This window comes from Dipodomys ordii, unplaced genomic scaffold, assembly GCF_000151885.1.
Source record: "Dipodomys ordii isolate 6190 unplaced genomic scaffold, Dord_2.0 Scaffold34, whole genome shotgun sequence".
NCBI lineage: Eukaryota > Metazoa > Chordata > Mammalia > Rodentia > Heteromyidae > Dipodomys > Dipodomys ordii.
The window spans coordinates 3,623,602-3,642,118 of record NW_012267250.1 but is presented as its reverse complement, the minus strand read 5'-3'; the positions used below and the strand labels follow the sequence as shown (position 1 = coordinate 3,642,118).

General features: G+C 39.5%; 2 protein-coding genes across 3 annotated transcripts in view; one reads left to right on the top strand and one right to left on the bottom strand.

Annotated features, from left to right (window-relative positions):
* Prkg1 (protein kinase, cGMP-dependent, type I) overlaps nucleotides 1-18,517 on the bottom strand; it is a 1,080,074-nt gene that overhangs the window by 476,299 nt on the left and 585,258 nt on the right. The window lies entirely within an intron of this gene.
* On the top strand, nucleotides 83-3,717 carry Cstf2t (cleavage stimulation factor, 3' pre-RNA, subunit 2, 64kDa, tau variant). Its single transcript, XM_013017168.1, has 2 exons — nucleotides 83-1,700; nucleotides 1,845-3,717. Exons 1-2 carry the CDS (start codon nucleotides 176-178, stop codon nucleotides 2,189-2,191), a joined length of 1,872 nt encoding a protein of 623 aa, XP_012872622.1. The 5' UTR covers nucleotides 83-175; the 3' UTR covers nucleotides 2,192-3,717.

Sequence of the window (18,517 nt, the reverse complement as noted above, 5' to 3'; positions counted from 1 at the left end):
ACGCGTTTCCTGTGGGGCGGCGGAACTCTTGAAGCGGAGCTCGCAGGTTTCCGTCCGGATTCCGGCAGCGGCTTCCGTCGCTCGGCGGAAGTGCGCGCGTGTCGGGGGGTCGCCGGAGGAACACGACGCTGGCAGAATCCCCCTGGCCGCCGCCGCGGCGTCCCCGACCGGAATCATGTCGAGTTTGGCGGTGAGAGACCCCGCCATGGATCGATCCCTGCGTTCGGTGTTCGTGGGGAACATTCCGTACGAGGCAACCGAGGAGCAGCTGAAGGACATTTTCTCAGAGGTTGGTTCTGTGGTCAGTTTCCGGCTGGTGTACGACCGGGAGACGGGCAAGCCCAAGGGCTATGGGTTCTGCGAGTACCAGGACCAGGAGACCGCGCTCAGCGCCATGCGGAACCTCAACGGGCGGGAGTTCAGTGGGCGAGCGCTGCGGGTGGACAACGCCGCCAGCGAGAAGAATAAGGAGGAGTTAAAGAGCCTGGGGCCCGCGGCGCCCATTATTGACTCCCCCTACGGAGACCCCATCGATCCGGAAGACGCCCCGGAATCGATCACTAGAGCAGTCGCCAGTCTCCCCCCGGAGCAGATGTTTGAGCTGATGAAGCAGATGAAACTGTGTGTCCAAAACAGCCACCAGGAAGCTCGGAACATGTTGCTTCAGAACCCACAACTGGCTTATGCGCTGCTGCAGGCCCAAGTCGTGATGAGAATCATGGATCCTGAGATTGCGCTGAAAATTCTGCATCGCAAGATACATGTCACACCACTGATCCCTGGCAAGTCTCAGGCTGGCTCTGTTCCTGGACCCGGGCCTGGACCTGGGCCTGCATCTGGACTCTGTCCAGGACCCAATGTTATGTTAAACCAGCAGAATCCTCCAGCCCCTCAGCCTCAGCATTTGGCGAGAAGATCTGTGAAGGATATCCCACCTTTGATGCAGACTCCTATTCAGGGTGGAATTCCAGCTCCAGGGCCAATGCCCACAGCAGTTCCTGGCCCAGGCCCCGGTTCCATAACTCCTGGAGGAGCAATGCAGCCCCAAGTTGGAATGCCGGGGGTGGGCCCAGTGCCTTTAGAGCGAGGACAAGTGCAGATGTCTGATCCTAGAGCTCCTATGCCTCGTGGACCCATGACTGCTGCTGGCCTGCCTCCTAGAGGACTGTTAGGAGATGCTCCAAATGACCCACGTGGAGGGACTTTGCTGTCTGTTACTGGAGAGGTAGAGCCCAGGGGCTATATGGGCCCACCCCATCAAGGTCCCCCCGTGCACCATGATAGTCGCGGCCCCTCTTCACATGATATGAGAGGAGGACCAATGGCAGATCCCCGAATGCTAATTGGAGAGCCGAGAGGACCCATGATAGATCAAAGGGGTCTACCTATGGATGGCAGAGGAGGTCGAGAATCTCGAGGGATGGAGACTCGAGCCATGGAGACTGAAGTCTTAGAAACTCGAGTAATGGAGAGAAGAGGAATGGACACATGTGTGATGGAAGCCAGAGGAATGGAAGCCCGAGGCATGGATGCAAGAGGATTAGAGATGCGTGGCCCTGGCCCAAGTTCCAGAGGCCCTATGACTGGTGGAATCCAGGGTCCAGGTCCCATTAACCTTGGGGCAAGTGGGCCTCCAGGACCTAGACAGGTCCCAAGCATTTCAGGAGTAGGAAATCCTGGGGGTGGCATGCAGGGAGCAGGCATGCAGGGAGGAGCCATGCAGGGCGCAGGCATGCAAGGGGGAATGCAAGGAGGTATGCAGGGAGGAGGTATGCAGGGAGCAGGCATGCAGGGAGGAGGTATGCAGGGAGCAGGTATGCAGGGAGCAGGTATGCAGGGAGGAGGTATGCAGGGAGCAGGCATGCAGGGAGGAGGCATGCAGGGAGGAGGTATGCAGGGAGCAGGCATGCAGGGAGGAGGTATGCAGGGAGCAGGCATGCAGGGAGCTGGCATGCAAGGAGGAGGTATGCAGGGAGCAGGCATGCAGGGAGCAAGCAAGCAAGGTGGAGGCCAGCCTAACAGTTTTAGTCCTGGGCAGAGCCAGGTAACTCCACAGGATCAAGAAAAAGCAGCGTTGATCATGCAGGTTCTTCAGCTGACTGCAGATCAGATTGCCATGCTGCCTCCCGAGCAAAGGCAGAGTATCTTGATCTTAAAGGAACAAATCCAGAAATCCACTGGAGCCTCTTGAAAACTTGTAGTCTCAGTGTGCTCTGTGGCACGTAGAATGGGTATATAAAGCCTTCTGCATCTCCACATGTAAACAATTGGGGTTTCATTACTCCTAAAGCCTGACTAGGTTTCTTGTCTTTTTATTTTCTGTTTTCCTTTTTTTTTAATTGAGGGTAGTGGGAGGAGGGATTGAGTCTGTTCATTTTAAGTTGTTGATATATAAAAATCTGAAGATTATATTATACCACATAAGACAACAACCAATATACAGTGATAACAAACTGTCTACAGTATGTTAACTACACTTTAAAAACATAAACACTTGAAAGATGACTTGTTAAAATGCTAAGATTTGAGATTTTTTTTTCGGTTGTATAACAGTAAAATCACCTCAGAACTTTAAGATATTTTTTGGTAAACCAAACAACAGCTATGTATAATGCTAAACCCTGCTTTAATGGTTTTGGAAATAATTTGAAACAGCTTAACAGGATGTACTTAAGTTTGTAGTATTAGAATTTTGTTTGTTTTTTAAAGCTGTGTTACCTGAAAAATCAAGGAATCCACCTAGTTAGATGTTGCTTTATCTGACTTTAGAGACTAGCAATATTTTGTACTGGCCTTGCCTGTGATGACTGCTGGGAAAGTTGAAGGAACAACCTGGTTATTTAAAGTCTCCACTGATGAGACCCAAATGACTTCTTAATAACCTTCTCAAAGGTCATTAAGCCCTAAATCTGAATGTAAGTAATTTTCTCATATCCTTCCCAAGAATCAGTGTGGAGGGATCATTTGGTTGGAATTAGTTGCACAGAGCATTGGACTTTGCATAAATAGTGGACCATTTCATTCAGTATAGATCCCAGTTTGTGGGTAACCAGCTTCCATATAAGGATGGTATCCATTTGGTTTAAAAAAAAATCAAGAGTTAAAAATATTACTCTTAGCATTTAACAAATTTTTTAGTTTTCTTGTTTTGTAGTCTATGTTTTACCAGGTAGGCAGAGAAACTCCTATAGACTATTCTTGTCAGTTAATACTTCATCTGTTAAAAGTAATGGAACATTTAGCCCCATTTTCATAAGAGCTACTACCTAATTTGGTTTTAAAGTTTGAGGTTGAGAGTACTTGGACATTTGTATCATAGTCCAAGCAGTAATTAAGGGAATCCTAAATTCAAGAAGGTGATCTTCCTTTGGAAAAGAGAAACCCAATACCTTATGACAGGAAGACATATTTAATGCAAGGAGAAAACTAAGACTTAGACATAGAGTTACTTTCCTTTTGCAAGTATTTTACATTATTATATGTGTGTATCTGGTTATACTGTTAAGTTTCCCATGGTCTGTTTCCCCTACAAGTAGAACAGATATCTCCCCTGTACATGTGTGGTAGTTCTGGCCAGTTCAGCCTTGACTTGGCTACTTTGAACTTGTAGTTGATCCCAAAGCTTTCACTGACAGTCTCTGTTAAACTTAAGTGTTATAGTCTTTGTTCTAGTAAAATCTCTGTAATGTTTAATAAAGACTAAATAAAAATACTGTATAATTAAAATTGTATTTTATATGTTAATTTTTTTTTCGGTCGTGGGTCTTGAACTCGGCCTGGGCACTGTCCCTCAGCTTTTCAGCTCAAGTGGCTCTACCACTTGAGCCACTTCTGGTTTTCTGGTGGTTAATTGGAGATGAGTTTCACGGACTTTCCTGCCCAGGCTGGCTTTGAACCGCAATCCTCAGATCTCTAGGATTACAGGCATGAGCCTTTGGCACCCAGCTTATATGTTAAATTTTAATGAGTGCATTATGTTTTATATTTTGTTTCTTGTTATGTTTTTAAATTAGCATACATTAGATTTACAGAGGAGGATTTCATTGTGACATTTCTGCACATGTATGCATTGTATCCCAATCAACTTTTTACTTGCTCCTTAAAACAGTTTTAATGGGTTTGTTATATTTTCATACACGTAAATAAGCTAATTTGATTGTATTCATATTTATTCATGCCCCTCTTCTGGTGGTATCCACTCCTCCAATAGAGCCTATTTACTTTCCTGTATTTTTTTTAGTGTGTTTTACCATGCTATTTCATAGTGCATAAATATTTTAAAATATATTTTAAATAATTTCTTTTTAATTTTAAAAAACATCTTATTTTTGGTGCCAGTACTAGGGCTTGAATTCAAGGCCTGAACACTTTCCCTTAGCTATTTTTCACAAAGCTAGAGCTCTACCATTTAAACCACAGCTTCACTTTTCATCCTTTTGGTGGTTAACAAGCTAGAATCTCATGGACTTCCTGCCCAGGTTGGCTTCAAATCTAAGATCTTCAGATCTTAGCCTCCTGAGTAGTTAAGGTTAAGGCATAAGCTACTAGTGCCCAGCTTTCTTAAAAGACATGCGGAAGCTGACTACATATTTTTGTGATTACAAAGGCAAAACAAAATCATATGAATTGGTGAAAATACCTTTCTGAGATCCATTATCTATGTAGATTACCAGTGACATCAGAAACAGCTTCATGACACTTGGAGCTGTGGTTGGTCCTTTCCATAGAGAGCACTGATGCAGGAGTAACTTGCACAGACTTTTTAAGTTCTAACAGAACTTTTATGCTGCAATGCACTGTTTACTTAATCCATCTCCCCTTCTCCCAGTCAAACAGACCACAAGTCCTGAATACAGAAGGATGTTCCTATATTCACTATAGCAAAAATCACATGCAGAAAGAATAAAATATTGTATAGATTTTAGGTGAAAAAATAGCATATAAGTTACATTAAATGATTGAAATTAATACATAACAAATATCTGCATTAAAATATAAATTAGAAATGTAATTATAAAACTTTACAGTGATAATGGTATAGAAAGTTTAAGGTCAGTTGGGTGCAAGTGACTCACACCTGTGATCCTAGCTATACTCAGGTGGCTGAGATGTGAGGATTATGATTCCAAGCCAGCCCATACTCCAATTAAGCACCAAAAAGCCAGAAGTGGAGCTATGGCTCAACTAGTAGAGCACTAAATGAGTAAAATTGCTCAGGGACAGTGCCCAGGCCCTAAGTTCAAGCCCCAAGATCAACACCAAAAATAAATAAGTTTAAGCGCTTAAGTACGGAGTAATTACAATAAGAATTTTTTGGTATCCCATATTTTCCCTAATATATATGGGATATATATTTATATGTAAAATCACAAAGTCATTAATAATAATTGAAATAATTGGTTTCTTTAGGCCTTATTCCTTTTGGACAGAATATGTTTCTTGGATTATACAATGATTCTGTTTAATCAGTGTCTTCCAACTAGGATTTTCACATGTCTGGATGATTAATACCCCAAAGTGTTTTTACCTGTACTAATTCTTGAGAGCTAATAAAGATTTTATATGAAATTTGATGATAGCCTTTCAACTACTTAGAATTCTATGGTAGAAAAACACTTTTTTAAAAACCCACAAAAACATCCTTATTCCAATCACAGCTTGCAAACCTTCTTGTTTTTCCATGCTGTGATAGGACACTAACCAAGCATACAGAACCTAGTTTCCCATGGTGTGTCAAGCTTTTCTTTTAAGTCTGATGAGGCCTAAGGATAATTATGTGCTACAACCTACTGTGGCAGTGAAACTGAATTATCAGTTACATCTCAGTCTTCTCAACAAAAGAATGTAAGCCTCTCATTGATTTATTTCATCAGCTAAGTTTTAGACTACAGCTTGTGTTTCTTATCTGGGTGCCTATAATCCTAACTACTCGAGAGACTGAGGACCACAGTTTGAAGCCAGCCCAGGAAAGAAAGTGCATGAGATTCTTCTCTCCAATAACTACCAAAAAGCTGGAAGTTGAGCTGTGGCTCAAGTAATAGAGCATAGGTGTGAGCAAAAAAGTCAGGTGCAGAGCCTTGACCCTGAGATCAAGATCCAGGACCAGCACCAAAAAAAGAAGAAGAAGAAAAAGCTCCATAGGTAAGAAGGATATTGACAATTCACATGTTAGAAATATTCATAAATAGAATTACTGGTAACAAGTTATTAATATGAACATAGGATGTTAATGTAGAGTATGTTTTATAATTATTGGAGATCTTAAACAGAGCCAGTACTTATAATAATTTTAATATTTGCAATTGTTTTTATGTGCCCTGAAACAAGTATACTCCTTTGGTTGAAATTTACCTTCACAAATATTCATATTAAGACTGGGAAGGTGGCTCAGTGGTAGAGTGCTTGCCTTGCATGTCTGAGGCCCTGGGTTCAATTCCTCAGCACCACATAAACAAAAAGAAGCCGGAAGTGGTGCTGTGGCTCAAGTGGTAGAGCACTAGCCTTGAGCTGAAGAGTTGAGGGACAGCGCCCAGGCCCAGAGTTCAGGCCCCATGACTGGACTCAAAACAACAACAAATATTCATATTACAGTTGATTTTCCTGCCAGGTGCTGGTGACTCATGCCTATAATCCTAGCTATCCAAGAAGCTGAAATCTGAAGATTGTGCCTCCAAGACAGTCCAATAAGAATGTCTGTGGGACTCATCTCCAATTAATCACCAAAAATCCACAAAAACAAAAAAAAGCATGGACTTGTGGCTCAAGTGCTATCCTTTCTTTAAAATTTTTTTTATTATAAAGGTGATAGGCAGAGGGGTTACAGTTCCATAAGTAGTGTAGTGAGTACATTTCTTTTAGAAGTTACCTCCTCCCTCATTTTCTCCTGCTTCTCCCCCCAGCATTTCTCCCCCAGAGTTGTAAAGTTCATTTCCAGCATAGTGTCTCCTGAGTATCATTGTTGCATTGGTTCACCCTTTGTCCTACCGTTTCTGTGATTTCCCTTCCCTTCTGCAAATCACATAAACATATAGTAGATAAAGGATACAGAAATTAAAATGAGGCAATGGCATAAACCAAAGGAAAAAAGAAAAAAATAACTGTGCAAACAGTACACTATAAAAACCTTTTGTTTCTATTTCTTGGAGTTCATTTCCACAAGCATTTTGTGTGGTCATATGCACCTAGCTATTGAGCTATTGTGATTGTCTACTAAAAATATCCTAGACATACTCTGGTTATTCAGGTTATTATAAATGAGGGAAAATATGCAGCCCATGTTTCTTTGGGTCAAGTGCTGTCCATGAGCAAAAGAAGTAGTTCAGAGGCAATGTCCAGGCCATTAGGTTGAGCCCCCAAACCAACACACACACACAATTTCTTTTTTTGGGGGGGGGCGGTCGTGGGGCCTGAACTCTGGGCCTGGATGCTGTCCCTCAGCTCTTCAGCTCAAGGCTAGCGCTCTACCACTTGAGGCACAGTGCCACTTCCGGCTTTTTTCTTTTTGCTTATGTGGTGCTGAGGAATCGAACCCAGGGCCTCATGCATGCAAGGCAAGCGCTCTACCACTGAGCCACTTTCCCAGACCCCCTCCCCAATTTCTTTATAACTATCGTTTTTCTTCATGACATTTTTCTACCGCAACTGAAGTATTTTACTGCCCACAATAGAGGACATGTACTGTATCAAAAGTGACCTTTTAGATTGTATTATCAAAAGTACACATCAAGTGCTTATTAACTATTGTACATATGGGCTGGGAAGGTGGCTCAGTGGTAGAGTGCTTGCCTTGCATGCATGAGGCCTTGGTTCAATTCCTCAGCACCACATAAGCAGAAAAAAAAACTATTGTACATAAAAATACCAAATAGTAACTGTACAGAAAATGGCTACTGTAAAACTAGGAGGTGATTTAGGTTCCAAAGGTAAGCAATCATCAAGGTGTTAGAAGATATTGCACAATGTTCCCACATAGGTACTAGTGGTTCATGCTTGTAATCCTAGCAACTCAGGAAACTGAAGGATCATGCTTGAAAGCCAGCAAGGGCAGAACATTGTGTGAGACTCTTCCAATTAACTAGCAAATATATCAGGCTATAAACATGGCTCAAGTGTACCAGTTATGAGAAAGAAAGCTAAGTGAATGTAAGGCTCAGACTTCAAGTCCCAGTCTAGGCTGTGACTGGAAGAAATGACGCCTTTCATTAAAAAGTTACCATATAATGGCTATTTTCACAAGTCTTACCATTAGCCTAGCAAGAAATATGTACAATCTGGAGGAATGCTGACTTCGCCTCAGAGTAGATACTTCTTTTGTCAATATCTTTTTCTATGACCCTGGAATACTTCCCAATTCTCACACAACTTATCTAGACAAAGAAATTGTTGAACAATAAAATCACCACCAGTAAGAACAAACTATTGCAATTCTGCTGCTCAGAATGCTTTCCTTATTTAAAATTCTAAAGTACAAAAAGAAAGGACCTAGTATTGGTTCTGTTTAATTTTCAATAAATTTGTTGAAAACAGTATGAAATCTCTGCTCCAATTTGTGCCTTTTAAGTTTGTCTTCAACCTTGATAATTAAGGGCACAAATTAACCAAGTCAACATATGTACATTAAATAAATTAGGGTTGTTTCTCTCCTTAAAGAAAAGCCTACAATAAATTTAAGAAAATGAACTCCAAATATTTTCAGCAAACACAATTTAAATTCAAATCAGGTACAGTATATTTTAAAATAGTGATATTAAAGCACCATTTTGATTCTATAAAAATGAGCTGTAAATACAGGACTCTCTCCCATTCATGTATATTTAGTTATACTAGTTCACATTTTCAAATATGCACAGTTGATACTAAATTCCAGACTACTAGGCCTTTGTCTGGGGTGGTGGAAACATTTGCTTATTCCTAGCATAGATTAGTAGTATAACAATAGACTTTGCATCACATCTATATATAATAAGATCTTCCACTTAAGCAAAAAGAAAAAAAGCCAGAAGAGGCACTGTGGCTCAAGTGGTAGAATGCTAGCCTTGAGCTGAAGAGCTGAGGGACAGCACCCAGGCCCAGAGTTCAGGCCCCACGACAGACCAAAAAAAAAAAAAAAAAAAGAGGTTTTGGGCTGGGAAGGTGGCTCAGTGGTAGAGCGCTTGCCTTGCATGCATGAGGTCCTGGGTTCAATTCCTCAGCACCACATAAGCAGAAAAAGCTGGGAGTGGTGCTGTGGCTCAAGTAGTAGAGCACTAACCTTGAGCTGAAGAGCTGAGGGACAGCACCCAGACCCAGAGTTCAGGCCCACAACTGGCAAAAAAAAAAAAAAAAAAGATCTTGATATGTGGAATGCACTGTAGGGGGTATTATTCCTAAAACAGCATACACAGTGGATATGGACGCCTTAACAGCATGAAACATGACCCCACTCTATTTGTTTCCTCAGACACTATGAAACAGAGCCCCAGAGGATGAAAGGAATCTGCTTGACTCTGAGCAGACCCACTTCAGAAGAGGAAAGGACCCTCCAAGAAAGATTTGCTAACAGAGAAGGCAGCATAATAAACCTGAGTGGTCTAGTCCCTGTTTTGGGGAACACCAAATGTTACAGGCCTATAACATATAGCTATGCAAAGAAAACAGTCATGATTTTTAAAACCACTTTCTTATATTTACTCATGCAGCAAAGCTATATTTTGTACAAAAAGAAATCGAACCCAAAGTTAACAAATGGCGAGACCAATCTTATGCTGAAACCCCCCTTAACACCTGTGTTTGACCTAAGAGGTTTCAAGCTCCTGAGATCTTGTTTTAGACAAACCAATAGAAATGGTATGAGGATTTTATCTAGCTTAAGCTTTTATGGCATATATATTTCTTTTTTTTTTGTTTGTTTGTTTTTTGGGTTCGGTTGTGGGGCCTGAACTCTTGGGCCTGGGCGCTGTCCCTCAGGTCTTCAGCTCAAGGCTAGTGCTCTACCACTTGAGCCAATGCGCCACTTCCGGCTTTTTTCTTTTTGCTTATGTGGTGCTGAGGAATTGAACCCAGGGACTCATGCATGCAAGGCAAGCACTCTACCACTGAGCCACCTTCCCAGCCCGGCATATATATTTCTATAGCTTTCTCCAGAACAATAGAGGACAGATTCCCAAAAAATGTGTTTCCTTTACCCAAATCACACTTTAATAACTCAGTAACAAAGATTGAGAAAGCACTTGCACTGTTTTTTTTAATAATGTAATTTATAGAGTACATATATCCTAGTGTATGTTTCATGAACAAAGTTTTCATACATAATCCTTTGTGTTTCCTGTTGATTATGGCATTCAGAGTCAATGAATCAGAATGTTATGATTCAATGAATCCTCATTTAGTATTTTGTACTGTTCAGAAACACCGGTGTGTTTCTGACTTAAGAAAATGACCCTACTAAGTTACATACAAGAAATTGGTAAACACATATATGAAAATATTCTTCACCAATTCATTTGGAGATCAAAATAATATGCTACAATCATGCTTATTTTACCATGACTTGGTAATGACCACAGATTTAAGTTAAATTCACTTTTAAAGGCGTTAATTTAGTTCACTTTGAATTTTAATTAGGAGCTCCTAATAAGTATATTTTTAACATTAACTTGGCATTAATTTAACAAACACATTTTCTTCTCCATAAGCCTCTCTCTGTCAAAGCAATTATGCTTGGTAGAATGTTTATTTAGTTGGGCTTTTGTATGTCTCCTCTAATTTTTTTTTTTTTTTTTTTGGTGGGTCATGGGGTTTGAACTCTGGGCCTGGGCGCTATCCCTGAGCTCTTCAGCATAAGGTGAGCACTCTAGCCACAGCGCCACTTCCAGTTTTCTGGTGTTTAATTGGAGATCAGAGTTTCATGGACTTTCCTACCTGGGCTGGCTTTGAACTGCGATCCTTGGATCTCAGCTTCCTGAGTAGCTAGAATTACAGACATGAACCACCAGAGCCTGGCTTTCTCCTACTAATTGTACTTGTGGAAAAATAGCATAAATTTCTACTTTCCATCACTCTATTATTATTTTATGTTCTATATCTGGATTTCTGCTATGTTAGTTATATAGCACACTGAGTACTTGTTACTAGTAAGGCTTAAAAACCAAATTTTAAAATTACTCAAATTGAGTTAATTAGTTATGAACTATGTCTAGTACCTACCATACTAGATAGTACAGACATAACAGAATGTTTTATGATTAGTTATAATTTTAAGTAATGGTTCAAAATAATAGATAATTCAGCTGATAAACAATTCTATCACAGATTGCAGAGTTAGCAACATTATTTCAACTGTTAGCTACAAACTCTGCACGCACTGGAATAAATATATCACTTAACTTCGAGTAGTTTTTTACACAACATGTAGCATGCAGACAATATAACCGTATCACAGTATAACTTACTTTACTCTTAGTAAATGTTTATCTAATGCCCACTGCATGACAACCAATGTGGATTCAGATAAAACCAAGAGGATCGGGTTCCTGTGGATTTTAAAATGTATTCAGTGTTTACATTGTCCTAGGCATTCTGAGTATATGTTTTATTCAGAAGGAGAGCAGAAGTCTAGAAATTTAGAGTCTCCAAATTAGAGGTAAGAGTAGAGTTGCATATAACAGTAGTATGTCAACAGCACAATGAAGTAGAAGGTTTCTTGGAATAAGGACTGAATGTTGAAGATTTACAGGAGTTAGTGAAGAGCCATCTTGCACAAAGGACTTATAGAAATTAAGAGAAAGGATTTATTCACACCGGGGCACTGAAAGGAGCCAGCATGGAGCTCCCATAGCACTGTGTAAATAAGCCTAGCACTCAGGGAGGATGAAAGTGAGCTTGAAACCAACCTGGACTAAACTGGAAGATAAGGTCTCCAAAACACATATGTGCACACACACACTTCTTATAGGGAGTAACTCAAACACATTAAGAAGCAAAATGAAGAGCTCAGATTGATATTTTTAAAAAAATCTCTTCAAAGTAGGCCAATCATGAAAAAAATCACAGGATTTATAGTGGAAAATGGTTCTAAATAATGTACAAATGAAATTTTCATAGATATTTAAGAGATAAACTCTGTTGCTTTGGTTGTGGAACAGCCAACAACTCAATGAAAAACAAGTAACAAAAAGATAAAAAAAAAAAGGAAAGCAGAGAAAAACTTAGGAACCCTACTTGTAAAACAAGCATATATATATATATATATATATATATATATATATATGTATATATATATATATATGGCAGAAACAACTGACTTAGAAATTATAAATAACATTATAAAATAATGTTATTGATGAAAAAAGATAGATTTTTCAGCAGGTTACAGTAGTGAGGAAAGCCAAACACTTGCAGAAATCAATAGTTGGAAGTAAGATAGGGGCAGAAAAAGCTGTCAATACCGAAAATACATCTTCACCCTCAAATTGTTAATAGGGAGTCTAATACCTGGAATAGCACCATATGCTCAACCAACACCCATTGATATTTACGGATGCTATCTAGAAATAAATGTATCATTAAAATCAGGCTGAAGAATTAGAAAAATAATCAGATTAGTAATTCACCACAAAAGTCAACCAAAGAACTCAGACAGTATGTCCAAAGATGATGACTGATGTTCACCAGAAAGCATGTAGAGTAGTTCTTGTACAACATTCGACCACTGTGTCAGACTTGACCCAAAGACACCCTCATCTCAGCCCTTGCAGGAGCTTCAGGAATCATCCATGTCCAGCTGCCTCCAAACAAGAGATCTATATATTGCACTTCTCTTTTCTAGTCAATGTCAATAGAAACATGAAGGCTGTGATTCCTTTTTCTTAAGTAACATCACAATTCCATTCCTATTAAGCCATGCCATCCAACTACTTCACCCTTTATCATCTGGACCAGACTCTACCTACTTAGAGACACCTGACTACACATTAGAATTTTCCCTAATCTCCTGAAAAACAAAGATTTCTAGGCTCCCATTCCCAGGGATGCAGATTCAAGAATGTTAAAGGGTAAAGGTATGTGCTGGGGATTTTAATGTTTATTTATTAGTTTAAAATTCCAGCTCCATGGGGCTGGGAAGGTGGCTCAGTGGCAGAGCGCTTGCCTTGCATGCCTGAGGTCCTGGGTTCGATTCCTTAGCACCACATAAGCAAAAAGAAAAAAAGCCGGAAGTGGTGCTGTGGCTCAGGTGGTAGAGTTCTAGCCTTGAGCTAAAGAACTGAGGGACAGCATGCAGGCCCAGAGTTCAGGCTCCACGACTGGACCCCCCCCCAAAAAAAAATTCCAGCCCCAATTGTGCTTTCATGTTAGAAATACATAAATATCCAAAATGGAGTCTGTTTGCTCAGATAGAAGGTTAACATTAGTCTGCCTGTTTCGGTCAGAACCAGGGCTTCTCATACGCCCCAATCAATGGCTTCTCTGGCTTCTTGCTTGTAGGGGGCCTCATCATGTCAAGAATGGCTTGTAAAGGAATTTGCATTAGTGCTGCCCTTTATATTTGCTAATAATTGTTTTTAAGAGAATGTTTGAGATCATGCTGAGAAAGTAAGCCCTCCTCCCAGAATCTAGAATCCACACAGCTCTCCATTTTTAATTAATCACTTATCAAACTGTTATGGTTAAATGTGCCAATAATGAACACAAAAGACCTCTATTTGCCTGGCTTACTGGTGTAAGTACATTCTCTGTCTCTCCGTCTCTCTCTTTCTCTCTCTCAATTTACAGGAAAAAACATGATATCTATCTACTTCAGGCTGCAAACTTTGAGGTCATTTTTCCAGACTGACCCCAAGGCTAGAGCCTGTCTTAGAAGAAATGAAGGATGAGACTGACTCTGCGCCACTGACTGGCATTTTCCATTGGTTATTTTTGCAACAAATCCTAACTACAGCTAAATCATGAACTGCTAGTAGCAAAGAGAATTACTGGATGCTTCTATCTGAGTCTTTGCTGTTGGTTCCTCATAGTCACCAGTGACTGTGTTTATTAAGATGCAAAGGTCTTATAGCTTTGTTGTTGCACTGAGTCAAATCAAATATTCCTAGAAATGCATACTATCTATATCTTTAAAACAAACAGACTCCAAATTGTACACATTTGCATTTGTGGAAAAGAGACAGGTAAATTTATAGTCTGCCTCAAGGCACTTAAATTATAAAATGAAAAGAATGCATTTTGAGATTTAATCAAAAGAAATGCCAGTAAATGTGAATGGAATAAAGCCTTCTTGTCTCTCAGCATGATCAAGTGAAATATATAATCATACCATAATAATATAGAAACCCAGAATCTCCTCCTCAGCATTAGGGTGGAGACATGTATTATATACATATAAAGAATACTAAACATGAATAAAAATGAAAGAATGGCTCTCTTACAAACATGTTGAGTTGAGAAAGGCACACATAAAAACCTCATATTATCTGATTATATGGCAAAAAAAATAGGATGAAGTCATGGAAGGTATAAGAAGTCCTAGTACTTTTTGTGAAGAAAAAGAGAAGGATAATTATGGGGAGAAGCACAGATAAAGTTTGGGGGGCCTTTAAAACAATGTGTTCATTGATGTATTGAACTGTATGTAGGATCTATGTACCTTTCGTCATACAATACTTTAGCAAAAAGTTTAACCAATTACTTGGAAGCTCATTTATTTAAAGATGATCATCTAATTGTATTAGAATCCACACATCTCTCCTTTTTTTAATTAATCACCTATTAGTGATTATGGTTAAATGTAGTTAATATTATTAATGTTATGGTTAAATGTGCCAACAATGAGAACAAAAGACCTCCTTTTTCAGTCTCTGTCTCTCCCTCTCTCTTTGTCTATTTGACTCTATGTCTCTTTTTCTCTCTTGAATTAATGTCAGAAGACAGAAAAAAGAAAAGACACCTCCTGTCTCTTCAAAATAAGTACAGTCACATAAATCTCAACAGGTTCTGATGACCATAACAACACAGCATGACAGTGCTAGAGAGGAAAAAAAAATCTACCAATGTGAAAAACAAAAATTAGCAAATTTCACTTTAGTAGATAATATTGGGGTTTTTTTTTGGGTCTGGTTGTGGGGCCTGAATTCTGGGCCTGGGTGCTGTCCTTCAGCTCTTCAGCTCAAGGCTAGCACTCTACCACTTGAGCCACAGCACCACTTCCGGCTTTTTTCTTTTTGCTTATGTGGTGCTGGGCAATTGAACCCAGGGCCTCATGCATTGCAAGGCAAGCGCTCTACCACTGAGCCACCTTCCCAGCCCCTAGATAATATTGTTCTAACAGGAACCTGTCTTTTGATGCGCTTTGCTTAGGTAAGTAAATGATAGGGATTAAATGATGGATACAAATAGCTTTATCTTTTAGTTCACTAATAACATTTTTATGCACACATACGTGTATGTGTGTATGTGTAAGAGAGAGAGAGGTGAGGGAGAGAGATAGAGAGAGACAGAGAGACGGTACTGGGGCTTAAATTCAGAGCTTTTTTTTTTGATTATGGCTACCACTGGAGCCAGACCTCTACTTGCAGTTGTTTGCTAGTTAATTAGAGATGAAAATCTCACAGACTTTTGCTTAGATTGGCTTTGAACAGCAATTAATCTTATTTCTCAGTCTTCTGAATACCTAGGATTACAAGAGTAAGCCACTAGCCCTGCTAGTTCACGAATATATTTTAATGGAGTAAGATATAGTAGCTTAAATGAGATTCTATAATGTTTATAAATTTTGGAAATATACTATATGAAGTAGTCATGTTTGGCTGCAGTGCTTTCCAACAGAACTGTGTGATTGTGACATTGCTCGTACATGATTTCCTGGGCTGTTGGGTAGTATGATATACAGAATGAATTTCTCCTTAAATATTAACTAACAACTATGAAGTAAAATGGCGACATATGCTTGGTTGCTTCTCAATTGAATAGTGCAAAATTTGATAACCATCTCACTTCATATTATCGTATGATGTTCCCAAAATGATGACAGTTTGTTGAAATGACTAGAGCCAAGCAATAGCTTGTTGGGAAGATTTAAAAGAAGGCTAAGGCAGCTGGGCACCAATGGCTCACACCTGTAATTTTAGCTTCTCAGGAAGCTGAGATCTAATGATTAGGATTTGAAGCCAGACCAGGCAGGAAAGTTTGTGAGAATCTTATCTCCAATAAATTAGCAAAAAAGCCAGAAGTAGAACTGTGCTTCAAGTAGTAGAGCACTAACCTCGAACAAAAGAAGCTCAAGGATAGTGCCCAGATGTTGAGTTCAAGCCCCAGAACCAGCAAAAAAAAAAAAAAAAAAACCTAAGGCAAGTGTAATCCATTGACTTACATAGTTACCAAAGAGAAATGGAGTCCTTAATAAAGAGCTGCAGAATATGAATATCAAATATTATTTACAGATATTAAATAGGTCCCTAGAGAACAACTCTAAAACTTTACCTTTTATCCACATTCACAACATCTAAATACTTACTTAAAAGAAACAGTAAAAGATAAAAGCAAAAAATACAAAAACAGCAAAATACAACAACAACAAAAAAGAAAAACTGACCAGAATACCTCTGACAAGGACAGAGGCAAAGAACTGACCACCCTGAGAGGTTAACTTAGTAAGTGCTGTCTAGGTGATATGTTCCTAACCCTACTCTACAAGCTCTAGCAGGCAAGGTTTGGCCAAGTATCTTCTCAGATACACCAAAAAAGAGTTTCTTTTTTTTTTAATACTTAACTGTGTTTCCCTAAGAAAAATTGCAATTTTATGACACTGTGTTTGTTATTTGCAGAACCAGTCTTTTTCATGAAGGTCAGCAAGATATGACTCTGGAACTCATATTTTAGCCACTCCTGCTGTGGCAGAATAAGTGTACTAGTGTACCAGCTAACAAGTGCTTTTTGGTCAAATAGTTTATAATACAGTGGCCTCAAATCATCAGTGACCTTTCAAAACTGTGGTTATGATTTCTGCAGCAATATGATGATTCACATGCCATGTAATACTAAAATTGATACACCAACGGTGTATGAAGGATTATAGCTGTAAAATGACTGAGTCTCTCGTTAAATTTTTCATCCACTGAAAATCACTGTCTTCCTCTGATAAGGAACACCCTGGATTTGCCACTTTCAGATATTTGACAAACATTTGCTGCATACAACACTGTAGACATGAACATGTACACACACACACACACAGTGACAAACACACTTGTACACACATTCTCTCTCTCTGTCTCTCTATCTCTCTCCCCATCTTCTTTTCTGTTTCTCTCTCCCTCTGGGATAAGCATAAGGTAAACCTGAGATTAGTTAAAATCTTCTTCATGTCTGAGACCTCTTTCTAATTACCTATTGACATTTATGCAATTGGGATTCACTTTAGAATTGTAGACAAGTAACAAAGTCAGTTTTGGTAGAATTATTATTTCCCAACCAGATTAAATATATTGAAGCTTTCCTATAATGTATGTAGCTCATCCAAACTTTCACCTCAATTTAATTGTTCCATTGGTGGCAGTATATTGCATTAAGTTTCAGCTTACATTTGAATTCCTAATCTTTTAAAATGTTTTTAAGGAGATTACATCGCTGTGTAGTTTAAATGTAAAGTTATTCCTTATTGAAAAGTCTACTTATTGACCAGACAATACAATTAAGGGTAGTAGAAATTGCCAAGTTTCTCTTAAATCAAGGAAAGGTCATGTTGGAGTAAGGTTGGCCCTAAATTTAGTATCACTGTTGTCCTTATAAAGCAGGATACATAGGAAGGCAGCCAGGAGAAAAGAGGCAAAGATAGAAGTGAAGCATACTGAGGAGGTGAAGGATTTCTGTTAACAACCTGAAACTAGGTGAGAGGCATGGACAAGTTTCTACCCTAGGGAATTTGAAAAAATCATGGCTCTAGTAACATCTCAATCTTCGATCTCCAGCCTCATTTCTGTTTTTTTTTTTTTTTATTTTGTGCCAGTAGTGGGGTTTGAACTCAGGGACTAGGCACCATATTGAGCTTTATTTTTTCAAGGCTATGGCGTTACTACTAGAGCCATATCTCCACTTCTGGCTATTTGGTCGTTAACTGGAGATGAAGATCTCACAGACTTCCTGTCTGGACTGGCTTTGAACTGAAATCCTCAACTTTCAGCTTTAGGATTTCAGACATGAATCACCAACTCCAGATTACATTGTTATTATGTAAAAACACCCAGTTTGTGTTCATTTGTTACAGAAGCCTTAGGAAATGAATGTAATCACTGACAAGGAAACTGCCATTTCATTGTCATCTAACAATACTGTGGGGACAGAAAGGCAGTGTCATTCTTCACATGATGAGTAGAAATGACTACAGACTTAGAATGTGTTCCTGGCTTTCTTAAGAATAAGAACAAAGGTTCGTTTTCAATCTAGTATCTTGTACACTATATACTATGTACACATTGTTACAATGGGTCAACTTGTATCCCTATTTACAACTTCAGGTATGTGTGGGGGGACCAAAGCGGGGGGGGGG